General features: G+C 40.6%; 1 protein-coding gene across 4 annotated transcripts; it reads right to left on the bottom strand.

The window, feature by feature from the left end:
* Positions 1–5,945: 5,945 nt before the first annotated feature.
* LOC109750628 (uncharacterized) lies at positions 5,946–8,083 on the bottom strand. 4 transcript variants are annotated; one of them, XR_002229935.4, is made up of 6 exons: positions 7,540–8,083; positions 7,319–7,422; positions 7,032–7,168; positions 6,512–6,660; positions 6,220–6,422; positions 5,946–6,133 (listed from the first exon to the last, which is right to left on the bottom strand). XR_002229935.4 is itself a non-coding variant. In XM_020309592.4 (5 exons), the coding sequence occupies exons 2-5, from the start codon at positions 7,338–7,340 to the stop codon at positions 6,364–6,366; spliced, it is 351 nt and encodes a 116-aa protein (XP_020165181.1). In that variant the 5' UTR covers positions 7,341–7,422; positions 7,540–7,821; the 3' UTR covers positions 6,109–6,363. The 4 variants fall into 4 exon arrangements, 2 of the variants coding, with proteins under 2 accessions (XP_020165181.1, XP_073356211.1); XR_012184490.1 differs by having other exon boundaries at positions 7,335–7,422; positions 7,540–7,821; XM_020309592.4 differs by having other exon boundaries at positions 6,109–6,422; positions 7,335–7,422; positions 7,540–7,821.
* Positions 8,084–22,813: the final 14,730 nt, after the last annotated feature.

The following is a 22,813-nucleotide window of genomic DNA, read 5'->3' as shown; positions in this document are numbered from 1 at the left end:
GAAGCAGGTGACTGCAACATGCCAAAGATGTTATAAAAACGCCAACTACGTACCCTAAAACTTGTATTCGCCAACACTGCAAGTATCACACTGAGTGGCTGATGACCCACAAGTATAAGGGATCTATCATAGTCCTTTCGATAAGTAAGAGTGTCGAACCCAACGAGGAGCTGAAGGGAATGACAAGTGGTTTTCAGCAAGGTATTCTCTGCAAGCACTGAAATTGTCGGTAACAGATAGTTTTGTGATAAGGTAAATCGTAACGGGTAACAAGTAAATGAAGTAACTAAGGTGCAGCAAGGTGTCCCAATCCTTTTTGTAACAAAGGACAAGCCTGGACAAACTCTTTATAAAGCAAAGTGCTCCTGAGGACACATGGGAATTGTTGTCAGGCTAGTTTTCATCATGCTCATATGATTCGCGTTCATTACTTTGATAATCAGATATGTAGGTGGACCGGTGCTTGGGTGTTGTCCTTCCTTGGACAGGACTCCCACTTATGATTAACCCCTCTTGCAAGCATCCGCAACTACGAAAGAAGGATTAAGGTAAACCTAACCATAGCATGAAACATATGGATCCAAATCAGCCCCTTACGATGCAACGCATAAACTAGGGTTTAAGCTTCTGTCACTCTAGCAACCCATCATCCACTTATTATTTCCCAATGCCTTCCCCTAGGGCCAAATAATGGTGAAGTGTCATGTAGTCGACGTTCACATAACACCACTAGAGGAGAGACAACATACATCTCATCAAAATATCGAACGAATACCAAATTCACATGACTACTTATAACAAGACTTCTCCCATGTCCTCGGGAACAAACATAACTACTCACAAAGCATATTCATAATCAGAATCAGAGGAGTATTAAATATCATTAAGGATCTGAACATATGATCTTCCATCGAATAAACCAACTAGCATCACTACAAGGAGTAATCAACACTACTAGCAACCCAGAGGTACCAATCTAAGGTTTTGGGACCAAGATCGAATACAAGAGATGAACTAGGGTTTGAGAGGAGATGGTGCTGGTGAAGATGTTGATGGAGATTGACCCTCCCTCAATGAGAGGATCGATGGTGATGACGATGGTGACGATTTCCCCCTCCCGGAGGGATGTTTCCCCGACAGAACAGCTCCGCCGGAGCCCTAGATTGGTTCTACCCAGGTTCCGCCTCGAGACGGCAGCACTTCGTCCCGAAAGATTCTCTATGATTTTTTTCAGGGTAGAAGACACCATATAGCAGAAGATGGGCACCGGAGGCCTGCCAAGGGGCCCACAAGGTCGGGGGCGCGCCCAGGGGGGTAGGGCGCGCCCTCCACCCTTGTGGCTGGCTGGTGGCCCACCTCTAGTTCTTTCTTCGCCAATATTTTTTATATATTCCAAAAATAATCACCGTGAAGTTTCAGGACTTTTGGAGTTGTGCAGAATAGGTCTCTGATATTTGCTCCTTTTCCAGACCAGAATTCCAGCAGCCGGCATTCTCCCTCTTCATGTAAGCCTTGTAAAATAAGGGAGAACAGGTATAAGTAATGTGATATAATGTGTAATAATAGCCCCTAATGCAATAAATATTGTCATAAAAGCATGATGCAAAATGGACGTATCAACTCTCCAGAGCTTAGACCTTGCTTGTCCTCAAGCGAAAGCCGATATCGATAAATATGTCCACATGTTTAGAAATAGAGGTGTCAATAAAATAAAATACGGACATGAGGGCGTAATGATTATCTTTAGAACAGCAACATATAATGCCATATAATTTCTTATGCTAAAGTAACAATTCGTTCACAAGGTAAAGTATGAATCAGAAACTTCATTGAAATCTAACAAACTATGATCTCAGTCATTGAAGAAATTGCAATTTATCATAACATCAAAAAGAGTCAAATAAGAGCTTTTCGGCAAGTCCACATACTCAACTATCATATAATCTTTCACAATTTCTAACACTCACGCGATATTTATGGGTACAAAGTTTCAATCGGACACAGAGAAAGATAGGGGCTTATAGTTTCGCCTCCCAACCTTTTACCTCAAGGGTAATGTCAGCATTAATACTTTATGATAACCTACATCCGAGTGGATATATATATATATACATATACATAAACACTATTCTGATCACGGGATCAAAATAATATTCTGATCACAACCTGAACTGCCTGAGTAACGTGCTTGAACTTCCCTCTGTACGAACCCGACCTTCGGGCTATCTTCGCAACCGTGGCTTCCACCACGAATTATTCTTGTTCGTCGTGTTCTATATGATGTTAGTGTAATATAGAAATGTTTTTTAGCAACTAAATACCGGTTTTAAATAGGAATCTCGCTCGTTGGCGGATTTTGCTCTCGGGTCGTGATGAAATTACATTTTTTGCAATTTTACTGCCTGAGTTGTTCGACCTGAACTTCTCCCAGTGCTAGGTTGAACTTCCGCCAACATTGCCCAAATGGGGCTTGCGATATACCGTTGGAAAGCTATGGACACCAGTATCATGACCCAAGTTAAATTTTTGGCAAAATATACGCGGTTTAAGAGCAGTTTTGAAAATCGTTTTTTCTTCATACAAAAAACGTGAATCGTATTTTCGATCGCATTTCTAAACTGTTTATCGGAATGGGGCAAATAATATGGTGTTGGAAAGCTGCTGCAAAACCGCTCCTTCCACATGTTGAAAGTTTTCCCTAATTCCCTACGGTTAAAGAGTAATTTGAAAAATCGTAAAATTCCACAAACCGAACAACCGAGTTCGTATTTTCGATGTCATTTCTAAACGGCTAACCCAATTGAGACAAATAATATGGCGTTGGAAAGTTTATGAAAATGCGCTACTTTTTCATGTAGAATTTGTTTTCTAATTTTAAACGGTTTAAGAGTAATTTAGAAAACGGTACAAGTTCCACCGAGTACGTATTTTCCATCTATTTTTTAACCGTACGTCCGAATGCAGCAAATGTTACGGCGTTGGAAAGCTTGAGGAAATGCGAAACTTTTTGGTATATATTGTTTCTCCCAAGTCCTTACTGTTTTAAGTCAATTTTAAAAATGGCTAAAAACGTATTTTCACCGTAATTTCTACAAATTTATCGGAATGGGGCAAATAATATATCGTTGAAAAGCTAAGGAAAATGTGAAACTTTTCCATGTTGATGGTTTTCTGTGATTCCTAGCTGTTTTCAAGTAATTTCGAAAATGGCGAGATCATTCGTTCTGCCTTTATCGCGAAACAGATTCTTCAAAAATGCACCACGTGAAGAACCTGAACTTCTCGGCATGTCTACTTGAACTTCACTCTGTTTTTCACATGCTTTTTTTGCTCGTAGATCTCCATCCACTGCTCGTAGCTCTCCATCCACTCACCGGAATTGAGCAAGTGATATACCAATGGAAAGCTGCTGTAAACACGCAACTTTCCCGTGTTGATCGTTTTTTCATACTCGTGACAATTTTAAAAAAAATTCATCTCAAATTCATTCACTATAGTAGTCGAACTTCGTGCTGTTTTCACGTTGAACTTCTGTGACGTATTTTCATTTGTAATTTTCTCATCCATTTCGTCAGTGTTACACAAATGATATTCATTTTGTACAAACCTCTCTCACAAATGATATTCCTATCGTTTTGAAGTAAATTAGAGAAATGACGAGATCATGATTTCTGCCTTCATAATGGCAACGCACTGCGTGAAGTAGTTGAACTTCTCGGGCATGTTTGTTTGAACCTCACTCTGTTTTTCGCGTGTTGTTTTTTGCACTGCGTGAAGTAGTTGAACTTCTCGGGCATGTCTATTTGAACTTCACTCTGTTTCACTTTATTGTATTTTTCTTATATGAAATACACACCATGTAGTACTGAACTTCCGGTTGTTATCACTTTGAACTTCTCCCTGGTTTGAGAGAATTTTTTTAAAACACAAAAAGCAACATGTTTTTTTCATGTATTTTGGAAATCTAAATACACGGTGAACCTCTCTCACAAGAATTTTTTTAACATTTTTCCTCGTCGAGCACTTGAACTTCTAGCAACCTTTTTTTCGTTTATGAGTTATTTTTAAAAGTGCAAAAAATGGCATTGTGTTTTTTATTTTTTGAACATGTAAATCCTATGTTTTAATAAACTCCGAACTTCTCTGTTATTTCAATTTGAACTTCATCTTTTTATATTTTTGAGTAAAGAATTGTATTGGATTTTTATATGGAAAAAATCGAACATGGAAATACAAGGTGAACCTCTCTCGCAAGAATTTTTTAACTTTCCCGGACAGAGCACTTGAACTTCTTTCACCAAACCTTTTAAGCTTTTATATTTGTTACTTTTATTCTCACCTGAAATGCATTCCTTGCGGTACTTGAACTTCTCGTTGTTTTCATTACGAACTTCTGTCGCATTTTTGTGTGTACGTCGAATTACACGCAATTGAAGGTCGTACGTCATTTCTTGCCATTTTAAAACATGTAATTGGAGGTTGGACGTCCCGCAATATAAATTCTGAACAACATACACCAATTTGTTTTAACCGTTTTTCGGAATAGAGTGTGTGATATACCCTTTGGAATAGAGCATAGGATATACCATTTGGAAAGTTTTTGAATACATTGTGAACCTCTCTCACACGAATTTCTGAACTTTCCTGGACCGAGCACTTGAATTTCTAGCAACAAAGAATTTACCTTTTTATTGTTTTTTCTCATACGAAACACACACCATGCAGTACGTGAACTTCCGGTTATTATCACTTTGAACTTCTCTCTGGTTTGAGAGAATTATTTTAAAACACCAAAAACAACATATTTTGTATGTGTTTTTGGACATCTAAATACGCGGTGAACCTCTTTCAGAAGAATTTTTTAGCTTTCCCGGGCCGAGCAGTTGAACTTCTAGCAACAAAACTTTTAGCCTTTACTTTTTCATTCTTTTTTTAATACAAAATGCACACCGTGTAGTACGTGAACTTCTGGCATTTAACAATCTGGACTTCTCTCGGTTATGTGAAAATATCTGAGTTTTTTATAGACATTGAATCACTCTACCTTTTTTTATTTTGAACTTCATTGTGTATTTTTTAGAAATGTGAAAATTGGAGGTTTTTTAGAAACATCAAACTTCTTCGTTATTTGAAATTGAACTTATTGGTTTATTATGTAGAAACAGTGAAATATCCACTTCAAAGCGCCAGGTTATCTTTTGAACTTCTGTGTTATTTTTGTTTGAACTTCTTATGATCTTCCCCTTAGCAGATTCAGATTTTCCAATGTTAGACATCGAAATACCGCGTTATTTCATTTTGAACTTCTTGTTTCCGTTCTTTCTATAACACGGAAAATCTAATTTTTTTGTAAACATCTAGCTCCAACTTTTTTTAATTTGGACTTCTTAGTTTTGTTTCTTTTATTAACGGGAAAAGCCCTAGTTTTTTTAATAAACATTGAGCCGCTTCATTTTTAAAATTTGAACTTCTAGATTTTTTTAACAGAGAAAATCTCTTTTTTATATTTTTTAGATGCTTTGTTTTTCTTAATTTAACCTTCTTGGATTTGTAATAAACATTGAACTTCTTCGTCTTTTATATTTGAACCTCTAGGTATTTTCTAGAAATGGGGAAATCCGTTTTTTTAATTTTTGAAATGATCAATTTTTAATTTGCACTTTTTGGTTACCTTTTTTATATGACGAGGAAATCCATGGGTATTTTCTTGTATACTCACAACATTTTCTTTGAACTCTCCAATTTATTAAATTTGAACTTCGAGGGTTAACATTTTCTACGAAGTTCAAATTTAATAAATTGGAGAGTTCAAAGAAAGGGTCACGTAGAAAATGTTAACCCTCGAAGTTCAAAAAACCTAGAAGTTCAAACTAAAAAAATTGGAGACTTTGATGCTCATATACTAAATTGGAGAGGTTTTTAGTTTAATAAATTGAACTTGTAAGTTTTTTTAGAAACAGGGAAAACCCTTTTTTTATTAAACTTTTTGAACTACTCTGTTTTTTAGTTTATTACAAACATGTGGGGGGGGGACGCATACAATACATTTCTTTTTCAGTTTGCTACAATTACTTTTCACTTCCAACTTGAACGTACAAGGAAAAGCTGGAATCCAAAATATCTCCCTTTATCGCTGCATCAAATGTGAATCAATTAGAGAGACAGCAACGTTGCGCGCAAGAGAAATCAATATAGGAGAGAGAAGCAGCTGCCGCTTACAGGTGTGGTTAGAGCAGCAACAACACACACAAAGAGCGAGCTGGCCAGCATCCAGCAAGGTAAACATGATCTTTTCAAGGCACACATGAACCAAGCACACCATACTGGCACACGCCCGTAGTGACGGACAGCCGCAGTAGAACTTCACGGAACATCTCGGAAGAACATGACGTATAGATGTAGTGGGATTTCATGGAACGTCTCTGAAGCCATGCACAAATTTGACTGTCAAAACAATAGTTATGCACAAAGTTGAATTGGAGCCATGAACAAACAATAGCTGGATTTTTACCTGTTCCCAGCAGCAGCAGGGGCAATCGGCGGGGTGAGACACATAGCTGCGCATAGAGAAAAGCAGAGGACAGGAGGCGCACTGGGTCCTGTGGCGGCACCAAGCGAAGGTGCGTCACAATTTCCCAGGTAGCATCGTATCTGGCACGGCTACCAGTAGACAAAGAAACAAATTGTATGAAATATGTACAAGTAGAACTAACAAAACTATTCATTTGTAGTACCAAAATGGGCTAAATCTATGTTTGTACGTACAAGCTGTAGACAAACACTATTTTTTTGCAGAAATATTAGTTAGCTGATACACACAGGAGGCACTGCACATATGGTATCCTTTCTTTGAAGTAAACATGAAGTGCAGCTAGCCCATCTGCAGCAAGTCGAGGTTCAGCTATAGGTAGCGGTAGCCTAGTCGTTGAGTTTATCTGACCCCACGGTTGCGGTCATAACTGAACCTTTTTAAACAATTATACTTGGACGTCTCAAGATAAACAAGGTGAACTTCGATCAGATGTACTCACGCGTCGGGGATGAGCAAAAGGTTCGGATCTAGTTGGGGGTTAATTTCATTATTCCAGCAGCAGAGTGTTTCCATCAACTGCACACAGAAGAACGCTGCATCCAAGAAACATCCAGAGAGCTTGGAACTCTTCAGTTTCTGTTCACGGAACAACAGAGTCAAATTTTCAGCCGCATGACAGGGCAGAAAAAATTATGATGAAGGTCATCATCATCAGCTAAGAAGGTCATCTTTTGGTCTAAGGTGAAGGTGGTAAGGGGATGGACAGACATGCATCATGCACCTGACCTTTTCAACATCTGACCTTCATGATCGTCCCTGTGACAATGGTCTTTCAGTTTTCTTCATAAAGTGGAGCTCTTTTCCCCCTTTTTGATTCAAACTTTGAACTTCTGTTAAAATGTGTACATAATCATCAACGTCAATATCTCTAAATTGCAGCAGTAACAACCACTTGAGCTTCTGTGCAAAACTTCTCTGGACTACAACCTAGACACAAAAAAACATACCTTTTTGTTTGGGGCATATACACAAACAGCTTATGTGCACGGGGTAGCTCAATGCGGAGACTGCCGGGCACGGGGGGCTGAATCGAAGGCGGCAGCAGCATGGAGGAAGAGGGCAACAACATCATGGAGGAAGAGGGGCGACAGTGATGACTAGGTTGTGCGCGGTGACACTGCTCCGCACAGTGGCGCCGGAGCCGGGAGGAGGAAGATGGCAGTGCGGGGTGGCGTGCGCAGCTCTCACGCCGACGGCGGGAGAGGAGGAAGGCCACGGCAGGAGAGAAGGAAGGTCGTGGGGGCAGAGGAGGATGGATGCGCGTCGCCGTCGGTGGTCGAGGAGCAGGGGCGCAGTAGAAAGGATGAAGCACGAGGTGGCGGTGGCGGCGCAATTTGGGGAGTGAGCGGCGGTGGCGGTGTGACCGTGGAGTGCGGCGGCGGTTGTGGGGCGATCTGGGGAGGGCGGCGGTGGCGGCGTGACCCGGTGACGGTGGTGGCGGCGCGATTTGGGGAGAGCGGCGACTCAAATCCATAGGTGATGATCACCCTGACTCATGTAAGGGTAGGAGATAAAAATAAGGGACAATTACACTTCTCCCCCTAACTTGAGCTACCACCTGGGATTTGCCCCTAGTTTTCAGATATGCTCAAAAATACCCCTCTTTCGTCTGTGGCCCTTACAGAAATCCCCCTCCGGGCCGTTTCCGTCGGGTCAATGGTCTTTGACCGGTAACTGGGCGTCTGTTGGACATTTTGGCCCCTGGTTCTTACATGTGGGCCCGTATCAAAACGTTATCCACTCGCTCACTCTCTCTTCTACATCGCGAAGCACCTCTTCTCTTGTTCCCCTCTTGGCGACTGAAACCCTAAACCTAGGTCACCCTAAATCCCTCACCGGCGGTCCAGTAGCTGCGGCGGATCTGTAGGACTGCGGGCGTCGGGATGCGGTGGGAGTGGAGGTGATTATCCACCGTCTATTTCCCTCTGCTACGGCGCTAAAGGAGGCGGCGTCGACGATGGCGGCTGCCGGTGATTGTGGTGGTGCCAAAGAAGCATCCAGGCAGACAACGCAAACGACAGGAATGCAAATTCCAGCAGGGTAAGTTTCTTGTCCCAAGTTTCTTTGAATCTTGACCTGGATCTGTGTTCTGTTACTGTACATAGATTTACCCCGATTGAATGTGCTCTTCGTGGTTACTACATGCTTTTATCGTAGGATGAAACCAGAGAGAGCTTTTCGTCTCAACTGTAGAATGGAGACCATTATCATAGGCAATGGTGGCACAAAAGGAGCCTGTACAGGCTTCACATTTCCTTTAGTGGTGGACAAAACATCAACATTTGTCCAATTTAGAGGTGCTATAAGTGATAAATATCCATGGGGTATTTTTGATGTTGTAGAATTTAGATATTGGGACATGCAGAATACTGTATGGGTGCCAATTCAAAATGATGATGAGCTAGGGGTTATGTTTGCCACAAATGTTGAGAGCAATTCAGTGCAGCTGGAAATTAATGTCATACAAAGGCAAAGAGGGGAAACAGAGAGCAGAGTAGCAAGATCTGCACCCAATCCTTCACAGCCTAGAAGCAATCAAACTAGTAGAAGGAAAGCAGCAGCTACTAGTTCACAGTCTCAAAGGTGTGAATCTAGAGGAAGGAAATCAGCAGCTGCAACTTCAGAGCCTGATAGCAGTCAGGCTAGAAGAGGAAATGGAACTCACAGCACAGTACAGCAACCAGGAACCCCAAGTGCCAACTTGCCTAGTCAACCGTGTCCTGAGTATAGCAAAGCAACAACAGATCCAATCATAGAAGAGGAATTTCCTGATGAAGTGCCCACAGACGATGAGGATGAAAGAATGCACCCAGAGTTTGTTGTTGGGAAACCACCTAATGAGGATGATGGTGAAGATTACATTCCACCCCCACAATTTGAGGAGACAGACTCTGATGAAAGAGAGGAGGACAGGGACATGGGATATTCTGAGACAGAGGATGAGGGTAGGCCTGATGTGCAGTATAACAGAGATGATCCTTCTTTAGCAGAAGGAACTATATTTTCAGATGTCATAGATTGTAGGAATGCACTTGCCACCTTTTCAATCAAGACCCAGAGTGAATTTATAATTGACAAGAGTGAGCCTAGTAGACTAACTGTTCACTGTGCTTACAAAAGGTGTAAGTGGAGGATGCATGCCTCCAGAATGAGAAATAGCACACTTTTTCAGGTAATACACTGTAGGACTAATGTAGTTAGTGTAAATAATAACTTTCCTTAGTAATAACTGTGCATTCATAATTGTATGGACTATTGCTGACTATTACTTGTTGCAGGTCAAAGTGAACAAGACAGCTCACATATGCCCAAGTGTTACAAGGAGGCAAAGGCTCAGGTCTGCAAAGAGTAGGTGGGTGGCAGATGCTGTGAAGAACTGGGTGAGGGAGAACTCAAATATTTCAGTGCCAACTCTGCAGACAGACTTGAAAAAGAAGTATGGGGTGCAGCTCCCTTACATGAGAGTTTTTTATGGTAAGCAAATGGCACTGGATAACATCTATGGTAAATGGACTGATTCATTCCAACTCTTGTATACTTTCAAAGCTGAAGTAGAAAAGGCATCTCCTGGTAGTGTGGTTAATATTGATAGACACACTGTAGAGTTTAAACTCAATGGACAAAAAAGGTACAAAGAGTGCTTTAGGAGAGTTTTTGTATCATTTAAGGCCTCTTGGCAAGGTTTTCTAGCTGGCTGTAGACCATATCTAGCAGTAGATGCAACAACATTAAATGGAAGGTATAGAGGACAGCTTGTTAGTGCTTGTGCTGTAGATGCATGTAACTGGATCTTTCCAGTTGCATATGGAGTGCTAGAGACAGAGAACATTCAGAGTTGGACTTGGTTTTTCCAGAACTTGAAAGACCTAATAGGCCATCCAGAGTGATTGGTTATTCACACTGATGCCTGCAAGGGACTTGAGTCAGCTGTAGAAGATGTGTTCCCAGGTGTAGAGCACAGGGAATGCATGAGGCATCTTGCAGCTAATTTTAGTAAAAAGTTTAGAGGAAAATTCTTTGATGAAAACTTGTGGCCCTGTTCTTTGACCTACAGCTTGAAAAAGCACAAGTACCATCTCACTCAGTTGTACAGCAAGCAAGGTGTGCAAGAGTACATAGAGGAGCACCACACTAAGTTATGGGCAAGGGCTCTTTTCAATGAAACTTGCAAGCTAGATTATGTTAACAATAATCTTGCAGAGTCTTTTAATTCAAAGATTAGAAAGTGGAAAGGGCTACACATTGTTGATCTGCTTGACAGAATAAGACAATACATAATGGAGAAATTTGACATTAGGCAAAGCATTGCTGCATCAACATATGTTGGTCATGTAATAATTCCAAAAGTTATGAAAATGTTGCTTGCAAAATCAAAGGGGTTGGACATGACTGTAGTGAAAAGAAGTACACATGAGGCAGAGGTCACTGCAGTTGACAGAGAAAAGAGGGAGTGGAGATATCCTGTAGACTTGAAAGCTAACACTTGTAGCTGCAGAAAGTGGCAAATTACAGGCCAACCTTGCATACATGCACTATACTTCATTACATCAATGAGAGGTCCAGCCAGTGAGATTGACCAGTATGTGCACCCATATTACTCAGTACAAATGTTCAATGCAACATATGCTGACAACTTGCCTGCAATGGAGGGGAAACAACAATGGGATGTAGTTGATCCTGGGTTCAAACTGTGTGCTCCAGTTCAAAACAGGCCCCCTGGTAGACCTAGAAAGACCAGGATTAGGGCAAAGTCAGAAGGAAAAGGACTTGGGGCAGGAGAAAGAAATGCCCTAGATGTTGCAAACTTGGTCACCATGGCAACAAGTGCAAAGAGTCAGTTGACCCAGCTTTTGGAGAAGAGGATGAGCACTGGGGTGCTGACAATGCACCTGAACACAATGATGTACTATCTGATACAGATGAACCTGCAACAACAAATGAGGATGATGCAGTAGAAGAAACGGAAGCACAAGCAGATCTTGAAGATGATGCACCAGTTCCTGTAACTGATGCACCAACTGTAGCAAGTGCTGCAGGAACTACTATGAGGTAACCTGCTATTATAACTACAACTAATTGATTTATCTAACAAATTACTTCATTATTAACTAATAAAATCTTGTTTTGTTACTTTTCAGCCCAAGGAAAAATTACAAAAGGCCAGTAGATAGAGGTGACAACCCTCTTTCACCAAAGAAGAAGTCGAAAGGCGATATGCTCACGACTGGTGGTTCTGTAACTGGAAGCAACCAGCTTAGCAGGTCTGCCTCTCCTAAGAAGGTGCCAGCTGATGCTAGGAGCACTAGGAGCAAGTCCAGGCTCTCTTCTAATCCTGCATGCAACACTAGGAGCAAGAGGGGAAACTTGTTGTGAAGCTTTGAACCATCTGTTTGAACTATGTAATGGATCATGTTGTCTCATGTTGTTGTGTGAACCTATGTAATGGATCATGTTGTCTCATGTTGTTGTGTGAACCTATGTAATGGATCATGTTGTCTCATGTTACTGTTGTCATACCTTGTTGTCGATGCTGGCATTTTGTTGGTATTATTTGGAATTGATCCTGGTCATAACTTGATGTTGTTCATCATTGATGTTGATCCTATTATACATTGTTGGTATCTTGAGTGACCACAATGATGCAGTATCATTGATCATTGATGTTGTCAATCACTTCCTCCGGCACGTATTACTTGTCGCTCAAATGGATGTCGATCATGTTTCGTTGGGACCATTTGATCGACGAGTAACATGGATTGGAGAGGTACAAACAAAAACAATAAGACAGAGAGATCACAAGATCCAATTGATGCTTTTCAATTGCTTTGTATTTCGAAAAGATGCATAGCATCAAAGTTACACAACCAGGAACTACTCACATCATGAAAAAGTTCACAACATCAAGCTAATTTCTACTCAGTGCCAAACTAGCTTGTTCTCACTGACTAATAGGCATTCTTTGAACCAAACAAATATGATAGAATGAATATGCCAACAATTATCATCAAAAATGCCCATGTTTCCATCTGATCATGCTTCTTCTGCAACTGTAAATTTAACTTCTTCTTTTTCTCTGAGATGTGTCACCCTCTTCTCTAAACGATGAGCTTTGAGCCAACTTGCTTCTAGTCCATCATGTAGTGTCTCAAATGCACGCCCAACAAGATCTGGAGGAGGAGGGTCAACCCACACAGCCCATTCACATTCATCAGGAAGCTGCAACATAAAAAATATCGTCAAAATGCGATCTTGGTACCAATTTGTTGCAAAGCAGATACAATCTACCAAATTACATCAAGTGGGCATCCAAGAAAACGTCTCCCCATGCTTTCTCCTCCCCAGGCGACACGGCGAGCGGGAACGAGCCCGTGCCCTGGGCACCGATGCTTGGAAAGCTTCTCAAGGCCGCAATAACTCGGATCCGGCATGTAGAACTCGGAGAAGAACTGCACTATGCCGACCCCATCGACCTACGAGAGAGCAAATCCCCAATTTTAGCTCAAACCCTAACGAGAAATCCGCGGGCGCACACAAATAAGAGAAGAATAACTTACCTCCACGGCGACAGAAGAGCTTGCGGACGACATGCGTGAGGTGCACATCCACGCGGCCTCACTGCCCGATCTCCAGAACGATGCCGTTCGTGTGCCGCCGGTGAATCACCTTGCTCCAGTCTGTGCGTGCTCGCGAGGTAGAAGAAACAGAGTGAGCGAGTGGATAACGTTTTGATACGGGCCCACATGTAAGAACCAGGGGCAAAATGTCCAACAGACGCCCAGTTACCGGTCAAAGACCATTGACCCGACGGAAACGGCCCGGAGGGGGATTTCTGTAAGGGCCACAGACGGAAGAGGGGTATTTTTGAGCATACCTGAAAACTAGGGGCAAATCCCAGGTGGTGGCTCAAGTTAGGGGGAGAAATGGAATTGTCCCTAAAAATAAATGATAGGCCTTTCGCAAAGGGAAGCAGATGTTGTCATGCGCTTTTACGGTTGGATGTATAAAATTTTAATGCAATAGAATGTCACTTTATATTGCCACTTGTGATAAGGACCTTTATTATGCAGTCCGTCGCTTTTATTTATTCCATATCACAAGTTTGTATAAAGCTTGTTTTCTTTACAGTAATAAATCATATATATTTAAAGAGCAATTTTTATTGCTTGCACCGATAACAACTTACTTGAAGGATCTTACTCAATCCATAGGTTGGTATGGTGGACTCTTATGGCCAAACTGGGTTTATGGATGTTTGGAAGCACAAGTAGTATCTCTACTTGGTGCAAGGAATTTGACTAAGCATGAGAGGGAAAGGCAAGCTCAACATGTTGGATGATCCAAAACAATATAACTTCTATTCGGATATAAGAAAACATAACTCATTATGTTGTCTTCCTTGTCCAACATCAACTTTTTAGCATGTCATATTTTAATGAGTGCTCACAATTATAAAATATGTCCAAGATAGTATATTTATATGTAAAGCCTCTCTTTCTTTATTACTTCCTATTAATTGCAACATTGACCAAAACTATGTTTGTCAACTCTCAACAACTTTTATTCATCATACTCTTTATATGTGAAGTCATTACTCTCCATGAGATCAATATATGATCTTTTTATTTCTTTTTATTCTTTTTATTTAATTCCCTCTATATCATAGCAAGAAAGCAAAGCCCTTCAATCATAACTACTCTTTATTATATATCTCACGGACTCGATTACATAGAGGGAACATAAAGCAAAACTCAAAGCTAGATCATACTAGTAACTTTCTTCTATTAGATCAAGACATAACCAAAAGGATCGAACTAAGAAAAGTGATAAAGATAAAGATGTGATGGTGATACGATACCGGGGCACTCCCCCAAGCTTGGCAGTTGCCAAGGGGAGTGCCCATACCCATGTATTTAGATCTCTTTCTTTGGAAGTGGTGATATAATATTCTTGGCGATGATGCCCCTTAGGATACGATTCTCTTCCTCGAGCTTATTAATTTTCTGCTTAAGATCAATCACTTCCTTGAGAAGTTTACCCTTGACAGCTAGAGCTCCATCAACCCATGGATGTTTCCTTGCTGCGGGAGAAAAAGCAACACTCTTTTTCAAATTTTCATAAGAGAGAAATCTAGCATTGGGAGGAATAACCGAATTTCGTATTGTTGAGCTCTGAAGTTCCTCCAGCATGAATCTGGTTTGAAGACGAGAGGTAACTTCTTGATCCTCCTCCATGGCATCCACTCTTTTCAAGTCAGCCTCCATCTCTTCCTCCGTTGCTGGCACAAAGTGGTTAGCATCGTTGTATGCTCTTGGGCCTTGTGCCGGGTGAGATACCCGACTCTCCCCGACCGACTCCTGAGAAGAAATCTTGCTCCAAATCTGCTGTAGAAACAACTCAAAACAAAACAGAGGATTTTTGCGTGGTACGGTGGTCAAAACCTTTGGGAGATTATATAATGAATTTTTACCGACCCAAATAAGTATCCTGCAAGAAAACAGAGTCCGGAGGGCACACGAGGTGGCCACAAGGTCGGGGGCGCGCCCTCCACCCTTGTGGTGGCCTCGTGTCTCTTTCAGACTACTTTTAATTTTCCTAGTTCTCTAAATATTCCAAAACGGAGAAAATTTATCATTGGAAACATTTTGGAGTCAGTTTACTTACCGTACCACATACCTATTCCTTTTTGGAGTCTGAAACATTCTGGAAAGTGTCCCTTATGTACTCCTCCGGGGTTATGGTATCAATTATATTGGTCTCAACATTTATGGGAGTACCTGAGATATAATGTTTGAGTCTTTGACCCATTACCACCTTCAAATTTTTACCTTCGGCATTGTTAATTTTTATGGCACCGGAACGATAGACCTCCTCGATAATGTAAGGGCCTTCCCATTTAGAGAGAAGCTTTCCTGAAAAAAATCTTAAACGAGAGTTGTATAGCAAAACATAATCACCTACATTAAACTCACACTTTTGTATCCTTTTATCATGCCATCTTTTAACTTTTTCTTTAAACAACTTGGCATTCTCGTAGGCTTGGGTTCTCCATTCATCAAGTGAGCTAATGTCAAATAACCTCTTCTCACCGGCAAGTTTGAAATCATAATTGAGCTCTTTAATAGCCCAATATGCCTTATGTTCTAGTTCAAGAGGTAAGTGACATGCTTTTCCATAAACCATTTTATACGGAGACATACCCATAGGATTCTTATAAGCAGTTCTATAAGCCCACAAAGCATCATCAAGTTTCTTAGACCAATTCTTTCTAGATCTATTAACAGTCTTTTGCAAAATTAATTTAATCCCTCTATTGCTCAATTCTACTTGACCACTATACTAGGGATGATATGGGGATGCAATTCTATGATTAACATCATATTTAGCAAGCATTTTACGGAAAGCACCATGAATAAAATGTGAACCACCATCAGTCATTAAATATCTAGGGACTCCAAACCTCAGAAAAGTAACTTCTTTACGCATCTTAATAGAAGTGCTATGATCAGCACTACTAGTATTAATAGCTTCTACCCACTTAGTAACGTAATCAACAACAACTAAAATATGTGTATACCCATTAGACGAAGGAAAAGGTCCCATATAATCAAAGCCCCAAACATCAAATGGTTCAATAACAAGTGAATAATTCATAGGCATTTCCTGACGTCTACTAATATTACCAATTCTTTGGCATTCATCACAAGGCAAGACAAACTTACAGACATCCTTAAAGAGAGTGGGCCAATAGAAACTGGATTGCAATACCTTATGTGCAGTTCTATCTCCAGCGTGGTGTCCTCCGTATGCCTTGGAGTGGCACTTGCGTAGGATATATTCCTGTTCATGCTCATGTACACAACGTCTAATAACACCATCTACTCCTTTATAACGGTGTGGATCATCCCAAAAGTAATTTCTTAAATCATAGAAAAACTTTTCTTTTGCTGGTATGTGAAACTAGGTGGTATAAATTTCGCAACAATATAATTCACATAATCAGCATACCATGGAGCATTATGAGAAGCATTTATGACATTTAATTGCTCATCAGGAAAGCTATCATCAATAGGTAGTGGGTCATCAAGAACATTTTCTAACCTAGACAAATTGTCTGCAACGGGGTTCTCGGCTCCCTTTCTACCAATAATGTGTAAATCAAATTCTTGTAGCAAGAGAACCCATCTAATAAGTCTAGGTTTGGCATCTTTCTTTTCCATAAGATATTTAATAGCAGCATGATCAGTGTGAACAGTTACTTTGGAATCAACAATATAAGGTCCGAACTTATCACATGCAAATACAACTGCCAAAAATCCTTTTTCAGTGGTAGCATAATTTCTCTGGGCACTGTCTAGAATTTTACTAGCATACTGAATAACATCTAATTTCTTATCATCTCTTTGTCTTAGAACAGCACCTACAACATAATCACTAGCATCACACATAATTTTAAAGGGTAAACTCCAATCAAGTGGCTGAACAATAGGTGCAGTAATCAAGGCTTTCTTAAGTATTTCAAATGCTTCTACACAATCATCACCAAAACAAAAGGAACATCTTTTTTAAGAGATTAGTGAGAGGCCTAGAAATTTTAGAGAAGTCTTTAATAAACCTCCTATAGAATCTAGCATGGCCAAGGAAACTTCTTATACCTTTGATATCTTTTGGACACGACATCTTTTCAATAGCATCCACTTTAGCTTTATCAACTTCAATACATCTTTCAGAAATTTTATGCCCAAATACAATACCTTCGTTAACCATAAAGTGGCACTTCTCCCAATTCAAGATAAGATTAGTTTCTTCACATCTCTGCAAAACTCGATCAAGGTTGCTTAAGCAATCATCAAAAGAAGTTCCGTAAACGAAGAAATCATCCATGAAAACCTCAATGATCTTTTCACAAAAGTCAGAGAATATACCAGTCATACATCTTTGAAAGGTAGCAGGTGCATTCCATAAACCAAAAGGCATACGTCTATAAGCAAAGGTACCGAAAGGGCAAGTAAAAGTGCTTTTCTCTTGATCCTCTTTTGACACAGGTATTTGAGAGAAACCAGAATAACCATCTGGAAAGCAAAAATGTGTATCTTTGGATAATCTTTCTAGCATTTGATCAATAAAAGGTAGAGGGTAATGATCTTTTCTAGTATCTTTATTTAATTTGGAGAAATCAATTACCATTCTATAACCTGTAACAATTCTTTGAGGAATCAATTCATTCTTATCATTGGGAACAACAGTAATACCTCCCTTCTTAGGGACACAATGAACAGGACTTACCCATTGACTGTCAGCAATAGGATAAATTATACCTCCCTCCAGAAGCTTTAGTATTTCACTCCTTACCACTTCTTTCATTTTAGGATTTAACCATCATTGATGATCAACAACTGGTTTAGCATCTTTCTCCAATTTAATTTTGTGCTGACATAGAGTGGGACTAATGCCTTTAAGATCATCAAGAGTATATCCAATAGCAGCACTGTGCTTCTTCATAGTTTTCAATAATTTCCTTTCTTCATGCTCTGAAAGGTTAGCACTAATAATAACAGGATATATCTTCTTTTCATCAAGATAAGCATGTTTCAGAGTATCGGGTAATGGTTTAAGCTCAAACACGGGATCACCCTTAGGTGGAGGAGGATCTCCAAGGATTTCAACAGGCAAATTGTGTTTCAAAATAGGTCCCTGATTAAAGAATACTTCATCTATTTCCCTTCTTCCATTCATAAACATGTCATTTTCATGGTCTAGCAAATATTGTTCTAAAGAATCATTAGGTGGCACGGCTGTCAGTGTGAAATCCGACATATCTCGTAGTAGGGGTCCTAAGCTAGGCGTCTTGGAGTGATAGTAACACAGACACAGGTTTTACCCAGGTTCGGGCCCTCTTGATGGAGGTAAAACCCTACATCCTGCTTTTGATTGTATTCATATGGGGGATAGTACAGAGTACATGTGTCTACCATGAGATTGATTTAATGAATATCAATTGATCTATTGACTAGCCTGGCCTCGGTTTATATAATGCACCAGAGGCCTATGGTTTAGGAGAGTCCTTGTCTTGGGCACCAAGTCTTGTGGAATATCCCTTGTATGCGGCATGGGCTGCCCGAACTGTCCCAATAGAGAATGGCCGTGGGAGTCCTCGGCCCGATCCAGCTGGTCGGGAGACGGCATGGTGAGTACCCCCTAGTCCAGGACACCGTCAACGGCAATAGAAGCAAGACCAAAAATTTCATCCTGACTAGGCAATTCTTTATCATGGGGTTGTCTACGAAATTCAGAGAAATTAAAATCATGAGACATATCCCCTAAACCAATAGTAACAATATCTTTCTCGCAGTCTATCTTAGCATTAACAGTATTCAAGAAGGGTCTACCAAATATAATGGGCAAAAATTATCTTGTGAGGAACCAAGAACAAGAAAATCAGTAGGATATTTAATTTTCCCACACAATACTTCAACGTCTCTAGCAATCCCAATTGGTGATATAGTATCTCTATTAGCAAGCTTAATTGTAACATCAATATGTTCTATCTCAGCACGCGCAATATCATTCATAATTTCTTTATATAAGGTGTAAGGAATTGCACTCACACTAGCACCCGCATCACATAAGACATGATAACAATGATCTCCAATTTTAACAGAAACAACAGGCATGCCAACAACAGGTCTATGTTTATCTTTAGTATCAGGTTTAGCAATTCTAGCAGCTTCATCACAGAAATAAATAACATGCCCATCAATATTATCAACCAAGAGATCTTTAACCATAGCAATACTAGGTTCAACTTTAATTTTTTCAGAGGTTTCGGTGCTCTAATATTACTTTTGTGGACCACAGTTAAAGATTTAGCATGATCCTTTATTCTAACAGGGAATGGTGGTTTCTTAATATAAGCAGTAGGAATAATAGGATCAACATTATAAGTAATAGTTTCTTCTTCAACTTTAATAGGTTCTACTACTTTAACTTCAATGGGAGGATGATATTTAAACCACTTCTCCTTAGGGAGATCAACATGAGTAGCAAAAGATTCACAAAAAGAAGCTACTATCTCAGAGTCAAGTCCATATTTAGTGCTAAATTCTCGGAAAGCATCGGTATCCATAAAAGATTTAACACAATCAAACTTAAGGTTTATACCTGACTCCTTACCTTCGTCGAGATCCCAATCTTCAGAGTTGCATTTAATTCTTTCCAATAAATTCAATTTGAATTCAATATCCTTCTTCATATAGGAACCAATACAAGAAGTATTGAGCATGGATCGATCATTATGAGAAAGCCAAGCATAAAAAATTTGAATAATAATTTCTCTTGAGAGCTCATGATTGGGGCATGAATATAACAATGACTTAAGCCTCCACCAATCTTGAGCGATACACTCTCCTTCACGAGGCCAAAAATTATAGATATAATTCCGATCTCGATGAACCAGATGCACAGGATAAAACTTCTGATGAAATTCCAATTTCAATCGGTTGTAGTTCCATGATCCAATATCATCCAATAGCCTATACCATGTCAATGCCTTTCCCTTCAAAGATAAAGGGAAGAGCTTCTTATTGAAAACATCCTCGGCATATCTGCAAGCTTAAATAATCCACAAAATTCATCCACATAGATTAGGTGCAAATCAGGATGTAATGTTCCATCTCCTGCATAAGGATTAGCTAGCAGTTTCTCCATCATACCCGAAGGAATTTCAAAAGAAATATTTTCAGTAGGTGTAGTAGGTTCAGGAGTAACTAATTGTGGTTCCGGTCAAGGTAAAGATACCCGGAACAAACCCCTCAAAGGATTATTTTCCATAGTAACAAGTGACAGTAAATTTCAGCACGCTATATAAATGTTTCCTTACCAAATTCCACATACCAAAGGCGCTTCACTCCCCAGCAACGGCGCCAGAAAAGAGTCTTGATGACCCACAAGTATAGGGGGTCTATCATAGTCCTTTTGATAAGTAAGAGTGTCGAACCCAATGAGGAGAAGAAGGAAATGACAAGTGGTTTTCAGCAAGGTATTCTCTGCAAGCACTGAAATTATCGGTAAAAGATAGTTTTGTGATAACATAAACCGTAACGGGTAACAAGTAAATGAAGTAACTAAGGTGCAGCAAGGTGGCCCAATCCTTTTTGTAACAAAGGACAAGCCTGGACAAACTCTTATATAAAGCAAAGCGCTCCCGAGGACACATGGGAATTGTTGTCAAGCTAGTTTTCATCATGCTCATATGATTCGCGTTCGTTACTTTGATAATTTGATATGTGGGTGGACCGGTGCTTGGGTGCTTTACTTCCTTGGACAATCCTCCCACTTATGATTAACCCCTCTCGCAAGCATCCGCAACTACGAAAGAAGAATTAAGGTAAACCTAACCATAGCATGAAACATATGGATCCAAATCAGCCCCTTACGAAGCAACGCATAAACTAGGGTTTAAGCTTCTGTCACTCTGGCAACCCGTCATCTACTTATTACTTCCCAATGCCTTCCCCTAGGCCCAAATAATGGTGAAGTGTAATGTAGTCGACGTTCACATAACACCACTAGAGGAGAGACAACATACATCTCATCAAAATATCGAACGAATACCAAATTCACATGACTACTTATAACAAGACTTCTCCCATGTCCTCAGGAACAAACGTAACTACTCACAAAGCATATTCATAATCATAATTAGAGGAGTATTAATTATCAGTAAGGATCTGAACATATGATCTTCCACCGAATAAACCAACTAGCATCAACTACAAGGAGTAATCAACACTAGTAGCAACCCACAGGTACCAATCTGAGGTTTTGGGACCAAGATCGAATACAAGAGATGAACTAGGGTTTGAGAGGAGATGGTGCTGGTGAAGATTGAAGGAAATATGCCCTAGAGGCAATAATAAAGTATTATATATTTCCTTATATCATGATAAATGTTTATTATTCATGCTAGGATTGTATTAACCGGAAACATAATACATGTGTGAATACATAGACAAACAAAGTGTCACTAGTATGCCTCTACTTGACTAGTTCGTTAATCAAAGATGGTTATGTTTCCTAGCCATAGACATGAGTTGTCATTTGATTAACGGGATCACCTCATTAGGAGAATGACGTGATTGACATGACCCATTACATTAGCTTAGCACCCGATCGTTTAGTATGTTGCTATTGCTTTCTTCATGACTTATACATGTTCCTATGACTATGAGATTATGCAACTCCCGTTTACCGGAGGAACACTTTGTGTGCTACCAAACGTCACAACGTAACTGGGTGATTATAAAGGTGCTCTACAAGTGTCTCCAAAGGTACTTGTTGGGTTGGCGTATTTCGAGATTAGGATTTGTCACTCCGATTGTCGGAGAGGTATCTCAGGGCCCACTCGGTAATGCACATCACTATAAGCCTTGCAAGCATTGTGACTAATGAGTTAGTTGCGGGATGATGTATTACAGAACGAGTAAAGAGACTTGCCGGTAACGAGATTGAACTAGGTATCGAGATACCGATGATCGAATCTCGGGCAAGTAACATACCGATGACAAAGGGAACAACGTATGTTGTTATGCGGTCTGACCGATAAAGATCTTCGTAGAATATGTAGGAGCCAATATGGGCATCCAGGTCCCGCTATTGGTTATTGACCGGAGAGGTGTCTCGGTCATGTCTACATAGTTCTCGAACCCAAAGGGTCCGCACGCTTAAAGTTACGATGACAGTTTTATTATGAGTTTATATGATTTGATGTACCGAAGGTTGTTCGGAGTCCCGGATGTGATCACGGGCATGACGAGGAGTCTCGAAATGGTCGAGACGTAAAGATTGATATATTGGACGACTATATTCGGACACCGGAAGTGTTCCGGAGAAGTTTCGGATTAAACCGGAGTGCCGGAGGGTTACCGGAACCCCCCGGGGAAGTATTGGGCCTTAGTGGGCCTTGAGGGGAGAGAGAGGGCAGCAGCCAGGAGGTGGTGCGCCCCCTCCCAGAGGAGTCCTAGATGGACTAGGAGAGGGGGGCGCAGCCCCCTTTCCCTCTCCCTCTCCCTCTCTTTCCTTCCCCCCTTCTTTTCCTAGTAGGACTAGGAAAGGGGAGTCCTACTCCTACTAGGAGGAGGACTCCCCCCCTCTCCTTGGCGCGCCCCATAGGCAGCCGGCCTCCCCCTTGCTCCTTTATATACGGGGGCAGGGGGCACCTAAGAA

The sequence above is a fragment of the Aegilops tauschii genome, chromosome 5 (assembly GCF_002575655.3).
Source record: "Aegilops tauschii subsp. strangulata cultivar AL8/78 chromosome 5, Aet v6.0, whole genome shotgun sequence".
In the NCBI taxonomy this organism is placed as follows: domain Eukaryota; kingdom Viridiplantae; phylum Streptophyta; class Magnoliopsida; order Poales; family Poaceae; genus Aegilops; species Aegilops tauschii.
Note: the sequence above shows the minus strand (reverse complement) of the source record. Positions and strands in the feature narration are given on the sequence as shown.

What these genes read in the sequence shown, in the direction of transcription:
- LOC109750628 (XM_020309592.4), bottom strand. An exon ending in CTTTTGCTCATCCCCGACGC is followed by an intron (nt 6,661 to 7,031) that starts GTGAGTACATCT and finishes GTCTACTGGTAG; the next exon opens with CCGTGCCAGATACGATGCTA. An exon ending in CCTGCTGCTGCTGGGAACAG is followed by an intron (nt 6,423 to 6,511) that starts GTAAAAATCCAG and finishes GCATGGCTTCAG; the next exon opens with AGACGTTCCATGAAATCCCA.